Source organism: Harpia harpyja, chromosome 14 (genome assembly GCF_026419915.1).
Source record: "Harpia harpyja isolate bHarHar1 chromosome 14, bHarHar1 primary haplotype, whole genome shotgun sequence".
In the NCBI taxonomy this organism is placed as follows: Eukaryota; Metazoa; Chordata; class Aves; order Accipitriformes; family Accipitridae; genus Harpia; species Harpia harpyja.
Genome location: NC_068953.1, coordinates 4,376,386 through 4,400,575, shown reverse-complemented (window position 1 = coordinate 4,400,575; position 24,190 = coordinate 4,376,386). Strand labels below are relative to the sequence as shown.

The 24,190-nt window shown below is 39.6% G+C and overlaps 1 protein-coding gene across 4 annotated transcripts in view; it reads right to left on the bottom strand.

Annotated features, from left to right (window-relative positions):
- Window positions 1-13,952, bottom strand: part of SMURF2 (SMAD specific E3 ubiquitin protein ligase 2) — a 67,676-nt gene extending 53,724 nt beyond the window's left edge. For all 4 annotated transcript variants that reach the window (XR_008238380.1, XR_008238379.1, XR_008238381.1 and 1 more), the window contains exon 1: window positions 13,612-13,952. Coding sequence is in view for 1 of the 4 variants with exons in the window: in XM_052808953.1 (XP_052664913.1) it covers window positions 13,612-13,663 (52 nt within the window). In the remaining 3 variants the exon portion in view is untranslated. The remainder of the gene's footprint in view (window positions 1-13,611) is intronic.
- Window positions 13,953-24,190: the final 10,238 nt, after the last annotated feature.

Below are 24,190 nucleotides of genomic sequence, written 5' to 3'. Positions count from 1 at the left end.
CGCACCTGGACTCTTCTACCTGGGACTTACTTGGAAGACCAGTCAGACACGATGATTCAATATGCAAAGGCCATTTACTGTCAGCAGGTTCCACGCTACCCTATGGTCATCATCTGCTACATTTGTTGCCAAAACTAAATTTAACTGTATTTGCCTACTTGTAGGCTAGCTGAGGATCCCTGCTAGCGTCTGTCTTCATGACAATATCCATACGACATTCAAAACACGCTGATGTCTTGACTGGTTTCAGACAGGAAAAAAAATAGTAAAATAAATAAGAAATCAAGAGCACGAACTCCACATACGAAAGAACTGGAGATCGTTTATGCTATAGGTAGCACAGATTACTTCTAGAATCTAGAGGGAGGACTGCACGCAGCATTGCTAACACATGGTACGAATGAGAAAAGTTGTAGGAAGTTCCTAAAACAAGAGGATGCGAAACACAAGAAATTCATCGGTGCAGGGAAAAAATAATTTAGAGCCGTTGATAGTGATATAGCAAACCTACGTGATACGATTGCTATGATGCAGTTACATACAGGGTGCACCTATCTACAGGCAATCAAAGTAACTCTTTGGGGATTTGCAGAACATCCCCACTCCAGTAACTGCGCATCTACTGCAACCACCCTGCCCTTGCAAAGGGGCCACGAATGTGGAACCGCCTGCTGCAACCTCAGCTGCAGAGCCAGTACCTGTTCTTCCAGGTGGGACAGAGGAAAGGAACCTGGGAAATAGAACAAGATCTTGGGATTTTAGGAAATTGAGATGCAGTCAGAACAAATAACAGAATTGAGAAGCAGTATTATTTCATTGCCCTACAACAGCTACATAGCCAGTCTAGTCCCCTGTAAAGGCATTGTTCTCACAACTAAAAGGAAAAAGACCTATATATATGTTTTGCCAAGGTTTTTCATTGTAGCATTTGAAATGATGAATCAGATACTGTATTTCAAGTATTATTCATTGGTACAATTTAAGCTAGCCCTGAGCAATCATTAAAGAAAAATATTTGCCAGGAAAAAATAACCCAGAATATATGATTCATTCACTTCTGAAACAATAAAACAACAGTTCACTATAACAAAAATAACTATATTGTAAATACTTTAATTAAAAAGTTAAAAAAACAGCCAAAAACAATGAAGAAAGCATGCCCTTCAAAAAAAACCAAACACGCGTATGTGTGCAAATGCAAAAAAGTCTTGTTAGAAAAAGGTAATTCCATGAAATAGTTAACACCGTATCTGATGGAAGTTGTTCTCTATCCTTCAGCTATTTGATAGTCTTAAAACAACAAAGATAAACCTCACCTCTCAAACTCTGACAACTCACTATTAAGCTGATAAACAGATATTTATTTCAGCCCAAGGTGACGCACATAGTGTATATCTCAAAAAGAAACAGACCACTAGCTCTGGAAAGTTCAGGACAGTAACATCACAGGGACTCCTGAACAACTCCCTGGAAGTAGTCAGGGCTTTCACAGACCTTAAATAATGAAAAGGGGGATCAGCTGAAAAAAAAAAAAAATTCAAGTATTTAATAGCTTTATAATTGCCCAAAGCTCAAGAAGGTGTGAAAATGAGCACCTTTTGGGAAAAGACGTCTTCATAGGAGCAGACTTTGTTTCGGTGTTGTATCAAACATTGGGGGGAAAAAAGAGAAGCACTGTTAAGCATCAACAAGTAACACTGTACAAATATGAAAACAGTTTAAAAAGCTCACTTTTCTTCATGGTTACACAATATTAAGTGTAAGTTTACTTACAGTGAAATCTTGCAGTTTCACATTGTATCAGTTCATTTATTTTTAGTTGACTAAAAAAATCATACATCTCACAGCACACTTACAACTTCTCCTCACTTTGTCTACATATAGCCATTTTCTGAATAGGCCTCTAAAAGAAACTTCAAATAGAACATCATGCCTTTCTCTTGCTGGAGATATACCTGCCCACTAAATGTAGTTTCTGATTTGTTTCTTCACTGTTTAAACTCTTTTGCAGACTCGTGTGTGTGTGTGTGTAATACACAGAATGAAGATAAAGTTTTTCACAGCACAGGCAACTCAGTACAAACAAAGCACAGTATATTATATCAATCCACTAACACAGTAAACTGTTCCTGTCCAGTGGTGACAAACTGCGTAAAATTAGACTCCCCTCTTCTACAGAGAAATCTTTACATACAATCCAAGATCCATCAGAGTACACAAATGATGACTGCCATAGCCTTCTCTGTCCATTTGATATTTAACATATTTGTATTGACTCTAACTAAAAAAGGTCAAATCTTTCATGCAACTAACTCATCAATAGCAAATAACACTTATCTGAAAAAAATATTAATTGTAACTCCAAAACCTTTGTGAATAGATGGCATTTAAATTAGCCAAGGAAACATCAAAAACTACATAATTCAATTATTATCACATATTACTTAACGGAAAGTTCTCGCTTTTAAAGCAAGAAAATACTAGCATTAATGAAGTGACGAAGACATCACATTTCTTATTATCAAGAACTAAAAAAAAAAAAATTCTCAAGTTTGCTAAGAGCTGAAGAATTCCTTTTGTTTTACATGTAAGGAGTAATCCTGATCTTATCTGCAAGCTTTTCTTAGAATTATGTTCTGAATCATGGCCACTTAGAAGCCAGCTCTTAATTCCCTATTTCTTCTATATAGGATCAAGGTGATGAACATGTGGAGCAAAGGAACAGATGGGAGAAATTTTGGGGTGGGTGTTTTTTCCTGTTTGTTTTTAAACTTCTGTCCTCTATCCAACTGTAACCACTTACATTCTTTGCATTTGTTACACATGTTAAGTTCTTATAAAGCACCTCTGCTGTAGATGACAACTTCTTCCAAGCAACACACTCGAATCCCTAACAATAACATAGCACGTGCAGCAACAGCATTCCCTGGTTACAAAGCCAAGTGTTAAAAAGTTTGGAAACAGGAGAATCCAGGCTGCCCCTGTGACCCTGTGTCATGTTCATTGCTGCAACACTAGAGTCTGGGCACCAAAAGATCCCCAGCGCCTTGTCCTGCCAAAAATCGGTCCCCACCACCCGCCCATTTGTCCCGGACAGTTCCTTGTTCCAGGTCACTCCCTTCTCCACCCTCATCCAACTTTTGAACCCTCTGCATTTTAGTTAATGCCTCTCTTCACGCTGGGAGCGCACCACCGAGTTTAGCATTAACAGGATGAGATCAACTCCTGTCCCCAGCCATTTGTTAAACCGTGCACTAATTCTTACTTGGCCAATACAGAGACATCTGCCTATTACCACGTCCCTGTTTGATAGCATTCCTGCCCAAGAATAAAGGATTCACAAGAACAAAGGATTTTTAGAAGATGTGCAACATACTTTTAATCTCATTCTTGAATTTGGTTTAATTTTAACAGAATCTTCCCCAAATAAATTCAGCCCCATTTAGCTACTCAGCATAAAAAACTTCAGTGTTAGCAGGCTGCTTAACAGCAACTGAAAAGACAGTCTTATAATGGGAAGTGCTAACTATAGTTGGCATTACGAGCTCCAACCTGGTACTGCAAGTTCGACTACAGTTATAAATTCCACTGACAGCGAATAAAAAGCAAAGATGTTCAGACAAAGCAAATCAAAATTGTGTTCAAATTACATGAGGTAGAAGCAACTGCAGGAAACAGTGCTCCTACTCGTCATGCTGCTGAAGTGCGAATGTCAACATTCAGAAGGGTTGGGTTGACCAGGGACAATTTTTCTTTTCATTTACTGCTACTCCATCACAGCGACACAGGGTGGGTGCAGAACAAGTGCATCTCTAGTCTTGGACCACACTAGGAAGAACTATTTAAATGTGGAGAGTGAAGTTTCTAAATTTCAATAAACTTATAAAAAAATAAAAAGCTTTTGAATGGGTCCAAAGTACTACCCGGTGTAGATTAAGTTACATTATGCTGATACACAGGAAATAGCTGACTTATTCTACAGGATGAACAATTCACCAGAGGAAAGAAACTTTCAGGAAAAATGATAAATATTGTAATGAGGAAATCCAAGGCACATATTCACAATGCCACATTCAGATTTCACAAATGAGCAGAAATTTCTTCCTGATCTCTTGGCCACAGAAGCAAGTGAGACATAGATAAATATAAATATATAGTACCTCCTCAGGCAGAATAACCACTTGCCATTAGGAAGGGGAACCAAAAACTTTATTGTCTATCCTTGTAGATGGGCCTACAGAAATTTTAACCTGCTTTTACCACCTCTGTGTAAGACACGTATTGAGAGAACATCATGAACTGTGGGAACTTCTTAAGGAAGGGAGAGAACACTACACAAATACTTTATTTTATGACAAGCCAGGCACGACGCATGTACTACTGAAAATTACTGTAAGTCACTTTTTCCTTAAAGGCCTTCTCTTTTCCTGTTGCAGAAAAAAGCAGAAACCAACAACATTTTAAATCACCCTTTGACCCAGTTCTTAAGTAGAAATCCCAAACATGAAAGATGTTCACAAAAGGGATACAACATTACATGACATCACAACTTCAGGATAAATCTTGGCCACTCCTGCATTAGTACAATAACAAAGATACAAACCCTTTAACTTTTTGACAAAAAGCACATATCCAGCTATTTAAGATAAACTGCAATTATTGCACGGCATCTTGAATTTACAGATAGCATTTGCTTCTGTAAGAACACAGGGGCATTTCCCCTGTGCAGCGGCATTAATTAGCTTGAACAGACTTCAACAGGAATTTTTCCCCATTCCACACATCCATACTTGATCAGCTTATTATTACAATGTGTGATATATACATTTGAAGATTCTGTTCACCAACACCTTGTGTTTTACCAAACATCCAGAATTGCTAGTTAGACATTTAGAAACACCACGTATATGACCCATTTGAAATTATAAAAGATGGCACTTAAAATTTTCACAGCTGTTCACAGGCTTCAATTACGAAGAAGCTTCTGCAATAGCAGTATAAAACATTTTTTGAACTTTCTCCTAGAATCCTCTAAATAAAAGACCCAGAAAATTTCCACTTTGACATGCATTATACCCTTCTTTAAAGTTTGGTCAATTAATGTGTCATACACTGTGAACCCAGGCTTAAAGAAGCCAATCATTTTTAATTTCATAATGAGTAATGCTGAGCAAATGCTCTCCAGCATACAGGAGGACCAGGTCCTTCACGTCCATTTAAATGGAGTACTTAGTAACACATGTATTTTGTGTCTCTTAAAATACATGTATTAATATTAGCATGAGGAAGAGAAACACTTGGTATCTCCAGATCTTCACATTGAAAATGCAATCATTATTACTTGGCTAAGAGCAATATTGCAATCAGCAGCATGAAACACAGGAGAGACTTCTGTATGTTTTAGCCCAAGTACAGGAACCCGCATTTGTTCTCTGCTTCCACTATAAGGTGACACAAAACCTGGTATACTTATAGTGTCTTCATGTTCCTGTGTCAGCTCAGCTCCTCTGGCTGGCTCTTGAACACTTTTGCCCCACTCTGTCCTGTTTCACCTTTACAAATGACCCTTCTGCCTCTAAATGACACCACCTGCCTACACCAGCTCCACCTTTATAAAGTTTCTTCTATCACATCTGGTATCACCTTTTATAAATTAAGACAGAAGTACTTATTTTGCTGCTGAACAGAGAGGAGGATATCTTAATATTGACTACACCTAGGCACAATGCTACTACTCATTTAGTCCTGCATATAGTCTTCTATACAGAGCTATAAGCCGTTATTTTAATAAATCCATCAGGGAAAATAGTGGGCGAGAGCTTTTTCTCTGAAAATAAATATTTATACACATCATAAATTAATCATTTCAGAACAACATAAGGTGAAAATTTTATGTTAAAAGTTCAATTGAAGAATTATTTGCTATAAGGACACCTAAATGCTTGGCACAATTAATGCTATGAATTTCTAATCCCAGACAGTTAAGCACGAATGTAATGCTATGCATTTTATCTGCACATGTTTAGTTCCTTTGCACATTTAAGGATTTTTTTTTTTTAACCAGCCATGTTTATAAATACTCTAATGGAGATAAGATCTTCCTTCTTCCACCAAGAATAAGAGGATTCATTTTAATACATTTACATGTTTTCCATGAAAAGTAATTGCAAAAGGTAGTAGACTACCTTTTACTAAAATAAAACAGCAAACTTTGAGTATACTCTGTCCACATTCTTCATGTCCTATGATATGCACAAAGCAGATGTTTTACCATATGCAGTTTTAGAAGCACACAGCCTGGTCTTTATTTGTATTACAAAGAAATCACCAAGTTGGCTCAAGTTTTCAGAAAATGCCTCTAGTATTACTGATACAGATTCCCACCTTCGATTAAGCACAACTGCATCTATAATTGAATTTATGTATGCATCTATATATAAACTCTGAATCAAATAGTTAGGTATGTTAAAAAGAAGTATCATTACGGATATATTAGTTATGACTCCATTTAACTCCATCACTAATATTAAAATCTGGGTCAAGGCAGAATGAAAATTAGCGTATGTCACTTGTTTAAAACTATTTCATGGGATCAGCCAAGATACGCCCCCAATCCCACCAACAGCGTGCTGTTCTGCAAACACCTGGCTGACTTAAGCCACCACCCTCACACACACACACACACACACGACAACCCACAACAGTCCTCCTCTACATCCAGTTAAAAAGGGGGACCAGAGGAAGAGGTTGATTTTAAATTGGATATATTCCTCAGCCCACCCCATCTGACAGCATGGGATGGAGCAGACGGATGTGTGCATCCCAAAAAACAGTGCTGCGGGTTGGAAAGCCTTACTATGGCATTGTCACTCTAATGTTTGTGGCAAGATGGCATCACACATGCTAATTTAAGCATGAATAGTAGAATCTGGGTACATATTTTTACTGTGACCTGTAAATTACATAGTCTGTACATGCTCTGCATATTTGAAACAACTTAAATTAATTCATTATAGAAAGGATGCATTGAACCAGTTTACACTGACAATACCAAAGCCATGCTTGGAGTGACTCTCCCTTTCTGCCAGAAAACAATACTGGTTAAATTGTGTTAAATATGTACTGGCCAAGAGTCATTCCAGAAAATTAACAACAGGATACAGCCACATAAACTCACATACCGCTACTTTTTCTTTCACTTTCAGAATTTTGAAAATGTGAATAACACTTCATCTAAGCAATACTTTTTACTCACTTTTGGGGATATCAGTCCTCCTAGTCTAATTTGCCTGAGCAACAGCAAAAAAAGTATTTTGAAGTAGGAAAAAAGTAATTGCCAAGAATCTGCAGGATGCTAAAATACAGCTGATGGTGCTGCATCACAAATACAGCATGTAAGAGAGAACTGAACCCAAATCATCCCAAAATGCATAGTCGCAGAAGGCCCAAAACAGAACCATGTTTACTGTGGATTTAAACCCAAGAGAAACAATGTTCATGGGCAGAAAGTCAAAAGGTAGTGGCTCTAAATCCCAGCTTTACATGGTTTATCCTTTTTATGATCTTGAGCATGTCTACTCTCCATTCCGTATCAGTCTCCCCACTTAAACTCAGATGATAATGCTTAGCCAATTTTGTTCTGAGCTTTGTTATCTACAGATGAAGATTTCTTTAAAGTTACAAGCATTCTTATCTATGCTTTCATTGAAAGTATTTAAAGTTTAAGTAGCAAGAAAAAGTCAACAGTTTGCTTCCTTGAATATGCTACTGTCAAATGTCCCTCAAGATTTTGATCCTCTTTCCCAAATAGGAAATGTGCTTTGCTAACAGCAGATATGCACAGTAGCTACTTTTATATGCATTGTCTAACATTATTGAGATTAATCCCTACCAGCCCCTCAGAAGTCACTGGAATGATCTCAGACATTGCACGTGTCACGAGTATTTACATTTTACATATTAAAGCATGCATGTAATAGCCTGCGTAGTAATGTACTCATGCCATTAAGCCAAGTCAGAAGTTAGGTCATCTCATTATTGCAATGAGAAGAGGGAAGACACCCAAAGAAATCATCCACGTTTTTAAATACTCGCAAGGTCTGACCCAATAGCGAGATGCCATTTTAAGTAAGATGGCAAAGCAAGGACACACTTCAAAGGCCATGAGATAAAACAGAACAAAACATTAAAAGCTGTCTTCTTTTAGGGATCAACCCATTCACCTTAGGAACATAAAGAAGACAAAATGTCTTCATCTGGGGCCTGATCAGATTTTCACTGTGATTAACAAACAAACAAAAAAAAAGAAAATAGAAAATAATTTATCACCACTAGCTGAGTTACTTAGCTAAGTTCAGCCTTGCAGACAGACATTATGGGACAGCTTAAACTCTTTAAATGTAACTGAAAAGTACATTCTAAAAATTACTCGCTATTTTTCCCACCCCCAGGGTTTTGCTTTTATTTTTTCCCCAAAAGCTTTATTTTTTTAAACGTTAACATTAGGACTGACTGCAGATTTTCCATACATCTCCTGCCTATGTCCCATGTTACCTACACACGTAAATCCTGTACTCGCTTCTACTCAATGCTTTCCTGATTCTACAACCAAAGATGAATATTGGGCCTTTTTGCTCCTGTAGAACTGTTTTCCTACTATGATTTCCTCCCCCAAACCCTTTTTGATCTTTTTCCTTGCCACGATACCCCATTACATATCCTTGAACACTGATACCTAATTTTATAACCAGACGAATAAAACTTTGTCATATAAGCTGATCCTGTTGAAACAAGCAGTTGAGACCGCTCCATACAGCTGCTCAGTTGTTTATTGCAATTCTTTGGTGTCCCTGTGATCCACAACTGATTTATATGTACATAAATATCTATAACTATATACTGTATATATAAAAAGCATGTATACACACACACTTCATACTCTGATGAAAATATTGAGGGCCAAGCATCCATCAATCCCTATACAATCTGATTAGACACATGCCTATTGACTTTGTTAAGATGGCACCAGTTTAATCCACCTACTATGTAATTTATTGATTCTAATTTCTTAAATACTAGGTTTTTGTAAGTCATGTGTCATTAAGTCAAATACACCTTACATGAAGGAACCCCATTGTTTTATTGTTGACCAAAGCCTATCTAACTATAGGTTGCTGGTAAAGGAGGCAGTCCTGCCCTCTTTTCAGCTTCTCATGTGCATCCCTCTCCTTCAATGCAAAACCCCCATTTTTTTCTTGGTAGGATTAGCTTTGAGCTCATCAAATAGCTACACAGTTGCTGGAGTCAACAGAAGGGAAGGCCCAGAAAAGTGAAGCCAGGGACTACAAAGAGTAAAAAGAAACAGCACTCAGATTTTAAACTGACCTAAAATTGCACTACGATTTAAGTCAACTATGAAACCATATCCTTGCTACTTAAAAATATAGGTAGCTACTTTATCAGTCAGTAATGCTGTTCCTACAATGCAGCTCTACTATCCATAAACTTCAGTCCCGCTTCCAACAACACTAATGAGAATTCAGAATTTTGGTTAACCACTGTTTTCGATTGTATTAACCGTTAGATTTATCCACTGCAAAAAACAGGTTTGGAGATTCCACACTGTTATGCAAAACTCAAGAATATTCTGGCTTTTTCTAAATAATACATATCTTTCTTGAGAAATATTATTAACATCACAAGAGTTTCTAGGAACTGATAAAAAAAACCTAGCACCTTTTTCCTTCGACACTATAGCCTTATAGTACAGTACCACCTTTGTACCGTAAGGAATGAATAGACAGTAAAATCAACAAGAGAGATAGTAGGACAGAAGATGAGATGCTGTCTATTTTCTACAACACAAGATCCAGTGCTTTTATTTCCCTAATTAGCAACCTCTGCCAGGAAACCTAAAACCTTACAGTAGTAACGAGGAAGAAAACCAGATCTAACAACTCTTCAGGCCTACCTCTGATTCTTTACCAACACCACTCTTCCAGCTCATTCCAGTTTTATCCATGGGATATTTATTACCACTTTTTACAATACAGTGTAACTGTGCTTTGTGGCTATCAAAGTATCTTTACTTGTTAACTATTCCGACACAAACGCTAGCTCTAACACATGAACTAAATAAATTCATGTGCTCACCTTTATACAACTCAATATATTCTAGTGCCCATGTAGTTCTTCAGACTTCAAACTGATTTTAAAATACGTCTTTCTACTTGATAAAAACAGCCCTATGGACTTCATTCAGATAACTGTCATTGATATCGTAAGTGAAAGCAGTCAAATGTAACTATTTTAATGTCACATAATTCACAGATTAGGACATAAAATATTTACTGAGCAACTGAAAGCAATGGTCATTTCTCAGTTTTCTGAAGAATATAACATTAATGCAATTCAACATGGGGGGTGGAAGAAAGAAGAGTGCATTCTGCCTGAGAGTATAGTATCTTTACAAATCCACAAATTCAACACAACACTGAGAAAAATCACAGTAAGAACGGAAGGGGATGACTGCACTTGCAGCTTTTGTACAACTCGGATGTACTCGGGATAGGACTAGATAAAATGGTGGTACAAATGTCACAGTTGAAGGGACTTTCCTTATATTAGGGATTCCTGGGATAATGTTATTACAAGCTGCTAAAATAAATTTTGGAGAAGACTAGTACAATTCTACACTTTAGCTAACTTAAATTACATTGCCTATATTTTAATCAGAAACAAGCACTTGCGCCTCATACTAGAGGTGAAATATCATTGGAAGGCATAATATTTGGGTTTTAACAATTATCCACCAATTTACTAGCTCAAGGTTGTGCAAGATGCATTGACATACGTATCACTAAAGATTCAAGCGATATTTACGAGACGACTAAACCTAGGAGCAAAAGAATAACCTTTTATAAGAAATGTATAACACAGATGCACTGCAAACTAAATAAAAACTTACTAGAAGTATGCCACCGCTGTGGTTTTTCTCTGTTATGGAACCCAGACCTAAATAAACTGTTAAACACTTAGTGTAAAGGTATGCCAAACATTTCTCAGAACTTTCTTAAGGTCCCAACAAAGAATCAACCTTTTTTGCAAAATGAGACCTAGGTTAAATATTTTATTTGGCTCCTCAAGATGGACTGAGAAGTTGGGCACTAGCTCCAGATCAGTTCTTGGACTCACATCAAACATTACCCTGTCATTTATCCAGTCAGTCAAAACAATGTTTTCCATCTAAACCTTTAATGTTTATGTCCTGAAAAACTGCTAATTGAATCCAGTTCTTGAAATTCATTTTTTAATCTATACCATCTAATTTAGAGATAATGAACAAAAGATAAGTATTATACCATGATTGCAGAATTAATCCCATAAATATTCAAGCCAAAACAGAAGACTGCTAGTTTCATACAGCCAAAGAAAATTAAGATTAAATAGCATTTGTCAGTTCAAGAATAAACTTTTAAAAACACTGGTTATACAGATTCTTTTAATTCCAAACAGTTTTAGAATTCAAGAGCCCTCAAACTGCTTTTCCAATCAAAAAGGGTAATCAAAACCACGCAGAACACTTAAAACTATTCCTAGGCAAGAACTGACAACATGTCAGCTGAATTAATAAAATGCAGTATTTTTCTTAAACATGTAAAGCTTCCTTACAACAAATGACCTTATGTGAAACAACTCACAATTAGCTAAAGCATAAAATACTTCAAGCCTTTTTAACTCGAGAAATAGGCCAATGTTTCATATAAACTTCCAAGTAACAGAACTGGTACTCAGCAACTGCAAGAGCTGCTAACCCTGGAAGAGTCCCTAGAACGACAATTTTGCCAGCGTCCCATGCTCTGCATGTTCCCTTCCTAAAATATATGATGACAAAAAAACCCTCAGAAACGTTAAGATTGTACCTGCTTCTCTTGGGGACTGACCGCTCAACTAAAACTCCGTATGTAAAGCTACTGCCTATTTCTTGCTCACAATCACACTCCCTATAACATACTTATATTGTCACAGACACAGCTTCATTATATGCTTAAACCTTAATAAAAATAAAATAAATATGAAACAAATTGGAACACAAAATCCAAAGGTGAAAGAGACAACTCCCTAAACAGTACTTTCCATGCTTTTACATAAGGCTACAGACCATTTTTAATGTTTCAAAGATAAGCAAGTCTGAGCACTCACTGCTCAGGAAAAAAAGTATTAAAGTGCTGCATCATAAAGCAATAACCTGAAGAGAAAGCTACAAAACACTCTGTAAAAACAAAGCAGCACTGTTTCATGCATCAGTCCCAGCTATGCTTATTTTAAGAGTTTTATTTCTAAGTGTAATATATAGACACTCACAAATCTCCATGAAAACTAGATTACAAATTTAGTCCAAGTATTTCCAAAGTAAAACATAACCAGATACATTTTACTTTCCCTGTAAAAATAGCATACTTTGAAAAATAAGTATGAAAACACCTCTTTAATAGGCATTAAACTGGAAATATTTCTCATGCACCTAAAGTAAATATATCAACTCTTTTAGTATTTTTAAAAACGTTTGTTTTGCAAGCTGGTTCAATACACTATATGCAGAGAAGAGTATTCACAGTGTTATCTGTTACTTTCTAATCGCTTACCTTCATGCACTGACACTTTAGAACACAAAATATCATTTATCTGCTGGGGGACTTACAATACTTTGAACTAGCTCTTTTCTTTAAAGACTCCTGTATTTTTTTTTAAGAAAGCTCTAGCAGAACTTCCAAGGTTTTTCCTCTAAACCTGTTTACCTGGGTTCTTATATGGAAAAGAACATACTTTTAAGTATTCAAAACCAACTTATTTTCCTTCCCAGCACGCAGGTGAACAGTTTTTATGATATTTTAAAATAATATTAGAGGTCAAGTGGTCTCTGAAAGAGGGCAGCGTAAAGGCGCTTTACCAAACGAACTGTGTACAATCTTAACGGAGGAAGTTGGTTTAAAAAAATCAAAAAACCCAAAGCAACAAAAAACAATAAACAAAGAGATCAAAACAAAGAGTGTGACAGTTTCTTTCGAGTTTACACTGAGAAGACGAGGGGGGCCAAAAAAAGAAAACCAACGAAAAAAAGTTGGGGTGCGGAGGAAGAGGAGAAGGTGCCCCAGTGCCTGAAGTTTCCCCCGGCCGCCTCCCCCGCGCCTGGAGACCCCCGGCGGGCAGCGGGGGGCCCGGGGCCAGGCCGGGCCGGGCGGTGAGGGCGGGCGGCACCCTCGCCCCGGAGCCCGCAAAGACATGTTGTTCCGGAGGCGCGGACCCCGCGGCGGGGCAGGGAAGAGCTCACCGCCTCCGTCCCCGTCGTCCCCCGACCCCCCCCACCGCTCTCCTCCCGAGGCCTGAGGGACTCCTCCGGCCCCAGGTTCAACCTCAAAGACACATGGAGGGAGCCCGCTCCCGCCTCTCCACAGCTGGGCTCTCCTCACCCCCGGGAGGCCGGGCTTCGCGCTCGCCGAGACCCCGCTGCTCTTCCCTCCCTCCTGCCCGACACGGCGGCCCGAACACCCCCGCCGGCCGGGCGGGCGGGTGGGTGGCAGGCCCCGGCGGAGCCTGCCCGCTCAGCCTCACCTGTCAGTCGCAGCTTGACGGGCCCGTTCCGCCGGGCCCCTTGGTTGGACATGTCCTCGGCGGGCTCGGCGCTGCCTTGCCCGGGGCTCCCCCTGCCTCTGGGTCCGGGAAGGGAGACGGGGGAGGAGGAGGAGGAGAAGGAGGGGGGGGGGGGGAGGCGCTAATGGAGTCGGGCTGGGCGCTCAGGGCAGCGGCGGCGGCCGCCGGAGGAGGAGGAGAAGCCCGGATGTGCCCAGCGTCGCCATGAGCGGGGCCGGGGCCGAGGAAGAGGCGGAGGAGGAGGAGACGCGGCCGCCTTCCCCGCTTCCCTTCCCTCAGCTTCCCCGCCCCCTCGGCCCGGAGTCCGGGCGGCGAACACAACAAAGCCGGGGACGGAGGTTGCACGGCGGGCGGACAGACGGCCGCCTCGCCTCGCCTCCCCTCCCCTCCCCCGGCTCGGCCCGGCCTGCCCCCCGGGGGAGGCCGCCGGCCCGCCCTCCCCTTCGCCGGGCAGGGGGAGTCCGCCCCGCCTCGGGGTCTGCCCGGGGATGCCGAAGGGGGAACCGCGTCAGGTGGCGTCGACGCTTGGGGTCCTCCCCGGCAGAGCCGAGGGAGGCGGGAACAACGGGGGTGGATTGCCAGGGCTGGGAGGGAGAGGAGGGGGGAGACGGGGAGGGAGAGGAGGGGGGAGACGGGGAGGAAGGTGGCAGTGAAGTTGGGGGGGGGGGGGGGTGGTTGGGATGGGAGAATTAACGGTACAAATGGGAAATGACCGTAGGGGTGAGAATTCAGAGCCGTGGGGTGGTCACTCAAGGAGTGCTGCTGGTCCGGAGCGGCATTTTGCGTGGGTAGGGTGTGACAGACTGGCCGTGGAAACTGTTAAACTTTGGACCGATTCACTTATTATCCACGCTTTGTGGAAATCGGCAGCCCAGTTCTGAGAGCTGCCATTCTCAAAATGAAAAAAATTTAAAAAAAAAAAAGCCTTGCATCCGTGCCTGTGGCCTAATTTAACTCCCATCCCAGAGAAAAGGTGACTCTTTCCAGAGTTTTCCCAGCACTGCAGCACGCTTTGAGCGAGGGGAGCTCCACGCTGCAGCGGAGTCACGGGCGGATTTCTGCAGGGTCAAAGGGGCCTCTGAAGGGTGGGAATAGCTCCCAGAAAAGCTACGAAGATGGCCACAGTAAAGTTTACCTTAGAAGACTGAGCTAATAAACCACACACCTATTCTTACGAACAACCTTACTAACACTCTGTGCTCATTCAGTCCTGTCATTGCACTGGCTTCTTCCTGCTGAGGCAACCTGTAAAGTATTATTACATGGGTAGTCACAGATTAGGATCCAGCCTATGGATCAGGATCCAAACGGGGGATGAAAAGATGACCTGTGCTTCACAGAGTTTATAATGTAGCTTCTACACAGCCTAGGAGGTTTACTGTCTGAAGTTACATACACAGAACTGAGCTGTAAGCGTGTCTGGAGCGGTCCCATCTTGACTGAGCTCAGAGCTTAGGCCTCATTAGATTAAATCTGGGGCGAGGAACTGATTTTTTCCCACTGAAGGCGTTGGAAGTGGTTCTCAAAGCTTTCCTCCCTTAAAATGAGACCCCTCCCCACAGCAGGTACGTGCGGACTCACATCTCCTTCTTGCCAAAGTGTGTCTTAAGCACCAGGTTCTTCCAGGTGGAAATTTTCAATGGTTCCTGCTGTGGTGGCACTGCTGTTCCAATGTCACTTCACCCGGGAGCAGTGGAGTCCTGGGATCAGGACCTGGGATCCCTTCCTCGCACAGGACTGTGTCTGTTGGCCGTGCAATTGCCTGTTTAACACAAAGCAAGCAAACGTTAGGAACAAACCTTTCTTTACAGCATAGGCAGAGCACAAGAGAAAGTGCTGATTCATTGCTTAGCCGCTATTTCAAGCAAAGAGAATTTGAAACAAAGTCTAAACTTCACTTACTACAAAACACAGACACAATATATCTGCTGATTTTATGGCTTATATGCTGCACTGAAACAGTTAAAAAGTTACTTTATAATAGTTATGTAAATTCACACACACCTCAAAGACATTCCAGGTGTCCTGATTCCTGCATTAAAAAAAAAAAAAAAAAGAAGAAGAAAAATCAGTCTTCATAATTGAAGGTCATACTATTAAAGTTTCAATCTGTTGCAAATTCACACAGCCAGGTCATTATCCTTTTCTAAAACCAACTATAAAAAACAAATGGCTGATGGTTTGCAAATATTGCAACATTATCTGGCCACTGCTGAACTGAATAGAAAAACAAAATATAAAGCCACTTTTCACATACTTAACATATTTCTAAGTTATTCTAGATTTTTCCTAATGTGATGATTATTTGTTTCTGGGGTCTTGCAGCACACTCTGGACCTAGCATTCAATAATTCTGATATAATTTGACAAAAGTATTTAATGTTATGTTAAACATAGTACTCTTGCTACGTGATCTCTTTCCAATGGATAACTAGCGTGTCAGGCATTAATTGCAATGCCAATATTTAAAAAAACCCACAACTACTGGGATTAAATATAGTATTTCATTGCTCAGTAGTTATATGAACATTTTAACGCTTTCATTAAAGGTGTATTTTAAAGGTCATGAAGTATAATTAGTTTCATACTGCTTTTCAGAAATCAACTTGCTGAACTATAAATTTTTCTAAGATTTTTGGACAGGCTGCTCACCTTTCAGTGAAAATACTGTGATATATTGCAAGTGTTAGAGCATTAATTGACAGTTCATGCATTTGGGTCACTATAAAACACATGGGCTGCAAGATTGCTGCTACTGTCGTGCATTTTTTTTAAATATGTGCAATATTTGATTGTGTGTGTTTATTTTTAAATAACCTACATGACTTGAGCCTTTTTACTAATACATCCAAAATGCATCCGTGACACATAGGAAAGTCCTATACAGTAGGTATGTATTTAATAGGGTGAGAGAAGAGGGGGTTTAGCTCTCTCATTAGCACCTGCAGGCATGGTACGTGTCCCATTTAGGTCAGGACTATGTCCTCTCTTGACTAACGTAGGTAGAAATGAACTAGATCAGGTTGCACTTGGCTAGACAAACACACCAGATGCAAACCGCTCGCTTCTTCCCTTCTGGCTTTGTATAAGCATTACAGTGACTGCACCTTGGGTGTCCTACACATGTTTCTCTCCCATTGTATCTCCCAATTCTGTAGGGAAATCAGGATTTTTATTCATTGCGCTCCCCTTCACTGAGTAGAATTGACAAGCAGAATTTAAGACAAGCAGCTCCGTGAGGGATCTGTGCAAGATCTGCAGCGAGCAGAGGTCAGGCAGTCTTGCAAAGCACCAAGAACAGCAGTGAATGTAGGAGACCAAAGATACTGACAGTACCCAATGATCGAAAAGCGCTACTTTTCCAACAGAAGAATTCCACACAAAATGTTACGAGCCTGAGTTTCCTGTGCCAGTGCTATCCCCCAAGTTCTCAAAATATTCTCAGATTAATGGAACAGATATCTTGCTGATCCTGCTTTAGGTTTTAGAAGCCAACAGTTTACAGTAAATTTTGTCTAAGCAGTTCCATTTCAAGGGTGAAAAGAGGTTTCATGCTTTACGGTGCTGATCTTGCGAGATAAGCAAGCAAATGTCATCACTAACTGCTGACAAGTGATCCCTGTTTCACTGTAGGCTGATATCATTGAGCAACAAATCCTTTCAAGATGAGGTAGCTAGCTCAGATCCAGAGGGAAGGGAGTGCCCTGCATCACACCGGAGCTCACTTTTGGATGACAGCCTCGCTGCTGGACTCAGGAGGGAGTCCCATCCAGTCATCTTCAGCCAGAAGTCAGCAACTGAGGCACAGTCTCAAGGGTTAGATGAAATGTATAGAAAAGGGGTAAGCTCAGGCATCTCTAGGACACTGACAGGGTTGTAGAGGAGTCCATAAGGACAAAATAATTTAATAGTTGGTATCATATTAGTGAAACTTTCGAAGAAGTATTTAGAAATACAAAAACTTCCTTTGTTCTATGGCTGCACAAAAAAAGGGCTTTGATTTCTTCAGTTTCCCAATAGGAAGAAGAAGGCTTTGCATTCATAGATATTTCTCCAAGGATTTAGTGGTTTTGGACACTGGGAAACGTGAACAAACATCTTTAACCAAATAGTGTTCATTTTCAGAAGAGGACAGTTGTAGTTAGTTTTTTGGAAGTGAGGTCCTCTCCATCTTTAGAAATGGAAGAGTACACTGGAAACTCATTCCTCAGCATGTGGTATGCGTTGAAAGCAAATCAACATTTAAGAATTACATTCCATTTCTTTCGGTATAGAGGTTTAATCACACCACATTCTTTCAGCAGTAATGAGAGCTGGCTGGTGTTATATCACATTCTTCCCCAGCTTCTGTGATGATATCAAGAAAGCAAGAGAGTTCTGCCCCTATTATTAAGCTTTTGTGAGTAAATTGAAAGGTTAAAACTATTTTCCTGAGACAATTAAAAAAAATAAAGATATTTAAAATTATCTAGATTGTATTTCTTTCTACCAGTCGTCCTTTAATAAATTTCCCAGAGCCTGTCGTGGTTGAATTATAGACACCACCCCTAGAGATCATGCAGTTAAAGACAGGGTTGTTCAGAAGAGAATGACACCTCCATTTCCTTTTTCTCTATGATGTATTTCCCTTGTATATGCAACTGTTAATGCTAAATGCCTATTTTTGCCACCTAATGTACTTCTGAGAAGTATTACAGCAGTATGTAGCTAGGCTACCCCATTAAGATTTAAACTTATCAGGTCCAATTTCATCTGAAAAGTAATAAATTTGAAATATTCACAAAAGTCTCTTCCCTTTCTTATCACATCAATATATTTCTTTTTTTTTTTTTGGCAAAGCTTTGTTAATGTTGACAAAAAAAAGCTAAATAAAAAGAAAGAAATTGTGAAAAATGATGAATATTTATACCACCAGTGTTCCCTGACTCTTAATTTGCCTGATTAACTCATTCCCTTTCAAAGCATTCCTATTTATCACTTTGCAAAGCATCATTTTAAAGACACCTTAGTTTGTTTGCCTGCGATGTACTTTTCACTAGCATGTACTGTCTCTCCCAAGCCAATTTCCACCATTAAGAGCAAGGGTCTTCAAAGCAAAGACTTCCTCTTATCGTGTTAATACAGTCCCTAATAACAAGTAGGCCTTATCTACGTTGATGTCCCAACACACTACTCGGTAAAATCTAGCCATTAGAGTAGATTAGCAGCCTTGCCCTGCTCCATCAACATCTTTGCTTGCAACAGGGATCATTCTCTTAGTCTGCTGCTTTGGCACAGGTTTTTCTTCTAATCCTTCCCTGATCCAATCATAACTTCTTACTGTAGCAAAAGTACTTCCTAAATTCATTGCAGATACATCACATTTCTGTCCTGTTCCAGAATAGAATTCTGTCCTCCATGAGGCTTTCTGTTATCTTCCCTGCCGCTCTTCTGCACAAAAGGATCAAACCCTACCGAAGTCATGTATAAAGTGCTTCTGCACTTCAGGAAAAAAGAACAGGAATAGATAGATTCATTTTGTACAAGATTCCTTATTTCCCTTTGCACATTATGAAAATTATCAGACTGCAGCATTGTTTGCGTTGCTAGTGAACAAACTACATTAAAGTATTCAGATGCACATGCTTAAATATCTGGTTTAACTCTGGCACCGTTACTACTCAGAGACAAAGAGAGTTAACCCAGCAATGGAAGACATACCTATCAGAGTTACAGGGTGAAGAAACATGTCTAGACAGGGGCTCTGGTTCTCACTAAGTCTCCCTTTGGCATGCAGAGACAATGTTTATGCAAGAGGTCAAGATTCAATCCATTTCTCAAGCTGGAGCTTGAGATGAAGCTTTTCAGGAGAAGAAACTAGGAAGGAAATCTCCACCCATATGCTGGCTACTGAAAAAGGGGACAGAAGCTTGGAGGAGCAGACACCATAGCCCTCTGAGACAGGATGTGTCTTGGGGAAATGATGTGTCTCTGAAGGGAAATGACTGCAGCTGTGGCTACAAAAAAATGCATGAGCTCCCATATCACAGGATTTTCCAGTAGTTAGTCACTAAGATAACTTTTAAGTCCATCCATCCAGAACAGATTAGTAACTGATGCACAGATATTCCATGCAGTTCTTTAGCCATGTTATTTCCTCATCATGTCCTGCAGGACAGCACTATCCTAATGCAACTTTATAAGAAGAAAAAAGGCAGATTTTAAAGAGACAAGCATTGAACACAGAATATATAGATGCATTGCATTTTATTACTAGCCAGAGGCTAAAATTCAGTTTCTAAAAGAGGCAATTCTATCATGAGAAACCATGTCCTAGCACTTGGGTAAAAGACTGGAGATTATACCCATGTTCCAGCCCCAGCCCTTCAGCCTAGCTGAAGTCAACACTGTTCTCTGCTGTTCAATGTACAGTGTCTTGCAACCCATAACCCAATGACAGGCTTTGCACAGCATTTTTAACAGCCCAGCACAAAGGGCAGAGTCCAGCTTCAGTCTTTAAGCACAGTGAAGTATCTTAGGCCTAAGATATTTTCCCTGATTTGTCTTACATTCAAAATTGATGGCAATGCTGACTGAAAGTACAAACTAGGTCTTCAAAAGTCCTAGGCCAAAAAGAAGGTCTCTTTCTGAAAAATATTTCCTTTATTCTTCCACGATTTCCACTTATTTATCCATAAAATACTGTTGATAATACAATTTTTTACTGGACTCTTGGATGACTGGCTTTGTCAAGTGCTTTGAGAGCTACATGCTAAGTATTCCAACTGAAATGACTAAGGTTTCCTGAAGAGCCACATGTTCCCTTATGCAACTGCTCTGCAGAACTTTCTCATGTTGCTTTGTGAATGAAGCAACTGTAGAATCTCATCCTTAGATTTATTTGGCTGTTATAAATAGGATCATAAAAGACCTTACAGAAGAAGACAGTTAGAAAACAGTCTCGTCTGAGTGACATGTATCAAGATTTTAACTTTACTACTGTACTACAACATCTGTCTCGGGATATTATCTGATTCAACTTGAGACGGTGCGTATTTGTCCCAGTGGTATGCAGCTTAGACAAATGAAGTGTTATTAGGAAGACTGTCAGCCCAAACAAGTATTTAAGAGAGTTGACATACAGCACTGTTTTTGACCAAGCCATATTATTTAGCCACTAAAGGAATACCAAACCTTCTCTAATCTTTCTTATCCTCCGTGGCCCAGAATCAATTTGAAACAACAATTCTGTTGTCTGCAAAAGATGAGCTGTAAAATCTTCTATATTGTAAGTCTCTCTGAGTCTTAATTATGCTGATGCTGAAAGCAGGGTGCCACTGACAGTGATGCCAAAAGCTGACTCAGTCCTGCTGCTATAAATTCACCCCTTAGACACTGTTGATCAACAGTGATACATTCGAAGGTAGCTGCCATGTTAAATCAATCTCTTGGTCTGCCTAGTTAACATCCTGCTTGGGCCACAGCCACTATTTAATGCTTTGGAAGAAGTAAAAAAATGTTCTATGATGCACCTTCCATGCATGCAGCCAAGGAAAGCAGAGATGCTTTCCTGACTCCCAAAAAGCCCTAGAACATTATCTGATAAGCCTTAATACTTTGGCATAATTAGCTTGTTCTTATTGGCCATTGTTACTTACCTAGATATTCAGGGATTAAAACCTCATGTTCCTAACTTTACAGAATTCCACGTCAGGGGTTAAGATGAAGTTTTCAAGAGGACGAATTTATCCCATTCCAATCTGTTGCAGGGACTGTGGCTATTAGAGACAAATACTGATATAGATAGGCAATGAGGCTGGCACCACACTCCTCTACCTATCTAATTTTGGCAGAGACAGCAAGCATCTTGGGGCAGTATAAACTGGTTGAAACAGCCCTCACCTGGTAGTTCTGATTTTCTGTGTTTCTTCAAGCAAGTGGAAGATTTTCCATGTGTCTCATAGAGGTTGCTTCCAAAGGTTTCCGTTCAAGAGACAAGATTAATTCCAGGACATTTATTGAATTATAACAATATTGTGTACTGCTACAGGTAATTGAATCTGCGAGGTTCAAAGACGAAAATAGCTAACGAAGCCTTAACCCCACAAGGTTGTTTTCTGCCATGGGGAAACAATAACTAAGATTCAGAATGAGCTGTCTTAAAATGTGCATACCACGTATATTCACACAGTTTTGTGAATTACGGAAAAGAACCCAGGCTAGCAAGCTTTGGAAGCATTCTGCTTTGTCTTACATTAACAAGTCTGTAGACATTTATAAACATGCTACATGAAAAGTAAATCTATAAATAAGATCAATTGTGACACAAAAGCATTTGTAGGTTCAATAAACACAACAATCCCTCTTTTTTTTATCCAATTCCTAACGCTTTCCGAACTGCAGACACACCTAACCCATCCACAATCTGTACTAGCTTCTTTTGTGCTTTCTTTTAACAGAATCACCCATGAGTCCACTGCGAAATCAATTTGAGAGGATTTAAGATAAGTTATCTCTAAAATTATTTCATCTTAAAAATGATAAAGCAAGGTTGCATGCCAGATAAGAACAGCACAGATATTTAAGTAGGTTAGTGGGTCTAGTGAAGTGCTAAAAGTAACCTAAAGCAAAATCTGTCACCATGTGTCTTGAATCATTCTTTTATTCCACTCTTGAAACCCTTTAAAAATAGAACTGGAGGAAAGGTGGTTTTTTTTCTTTTCTTTTTAGCAGCAGAATTCAGGGGCAATATGTCTAATAAAAGATGCAAGGTCTTGGTTCTGCGATCAGATGTAATCATCCTACAAGCAGATACTTCTAGCCCCTAAATACATATGTACTCATTCACTGATCGCAAAATTCAGGTTTTTTTGAGCAAATGTCATCTCTCATTTGTTCTGCAAAGTGCCTTGCACAGTTTGGTTGCTACAAATTTAACAAACATTTGGATTATATTGCTAGAAATACATTATGTTCCAATTTGAGTCTAATACACAGTTGGTTGGCTACAAGGAAGTAAGCTTTCCATTTAGTTAAAATGTTTTTTTGGTTTTTTTTGTTATGCTTACTCCTGTAGATTTCTTTTTTTGTTTCTAACTATGGCACACTGAATTCTGTTGACAGCTGCAAATCCACTGTGCAATATAGCAGATGAAATTTTGTATTTTGCAGCAGTGTTAAGTGCACACACTATTGGTTATAATGAACAGAAAAGTTTTTAAAGGTAGTCTGGACAAAAGCTGGTTGTAGGAGTGGGCTAATCTAATTTTTCTTAAGTAATTTCTAGGATTATTTGCTGTTAAAATTGGTTTTATTAGAAATTATTAGATACCCATTGTCAGTCTTCCTCAATCACCTCTGTTTTTCCCTTCCTGACTTAATTTAAATCTCATGCAGTTGTTACTGTTCTTCCTCTACTTAACGTTTTCCTTTTCTAATTCATGCCTGGCCACAGACTGCAGGTGTTGATATACACTTAAGTACAGATGGGGTAATAGCTTTGATTTTAGGAACTATATAAAACAATCTTTCTACACAGAAGAAAGATTCCTGCTTAATTCAAGTCAAATTTTGCAAAGCAGTTCTTCAGCAATGGAATGAGGATGTCCTGTCTGTCCCATCCCCCCCGCCTTTATTTTCCTATATTGGTAATGTTCTCTCTATTGTAAGTTATATGGACTGCAGCAATGGGGTTTTTTAGCCATTAGGGGAAAGGAAATGACATATGGAGAGAATTCAAGTCCGTCCTCATTCCTAGAGAGTCTATCCAGAAAGTTAGTATGCTGAGCTCTGTCCAAGTGTCATTTCCTGCTCAGAATTGGGAAGGGGAGCTGGGGGTGGGAGGAGAGATGGATACGTAACATTAAATTGCTGCTTCTGATTAACAGCAACATTCTGCAAATGATTTCACAGTATTGCTTTGAACAGAATTGAACCTCTGCAGCCCAAATATGTGTAGCAATCCACTGATGAAAGAGCTATTTTTACATCTGTTTCATATAGTGGGTAAAAATGAAGTGATTTGGATGGTAGAAATGTGCCTTGGAGATTATTCAAGATTTTCTGATAACTTTGTACATCCAGTCTTCCACATGCCCACAGAGCATTATTACATACTCCTGGTATTATAGCTATTTTACCACTGTGAACCTGTACAGAAAGCAATCTGTTACAGATAACAAATTAGGCAGATCTCCACTATTTTTATCTCTCTCTCTCCCTCTAAAAATCACTCCTTCAGAAAATGACCTCATGATTTTCATTTCACATTGCAACGCAAATTGAGAAAGATACAAAATAAAGTGGAACGCTTCCTCATTATACTGCCTCTTTTGTTGAGCTCATAGGTGTAATCCAACCTCTTCTGCAGTGAAATCAGTGCCATTGATTTTGCTTTTAGTATGTCAGTCAGCTGAAACTCGCTTTCTGACATATGATTTATACATCACTTCTGGATTTGGTCCATTGTTTTATTTAAATGATTAGCACAACATTTTAATGTGGTCAAGCAAGTTCTGCTTAATAAGAATTAAAAGAATTTTTCTCCACCCTGCTTTAATTT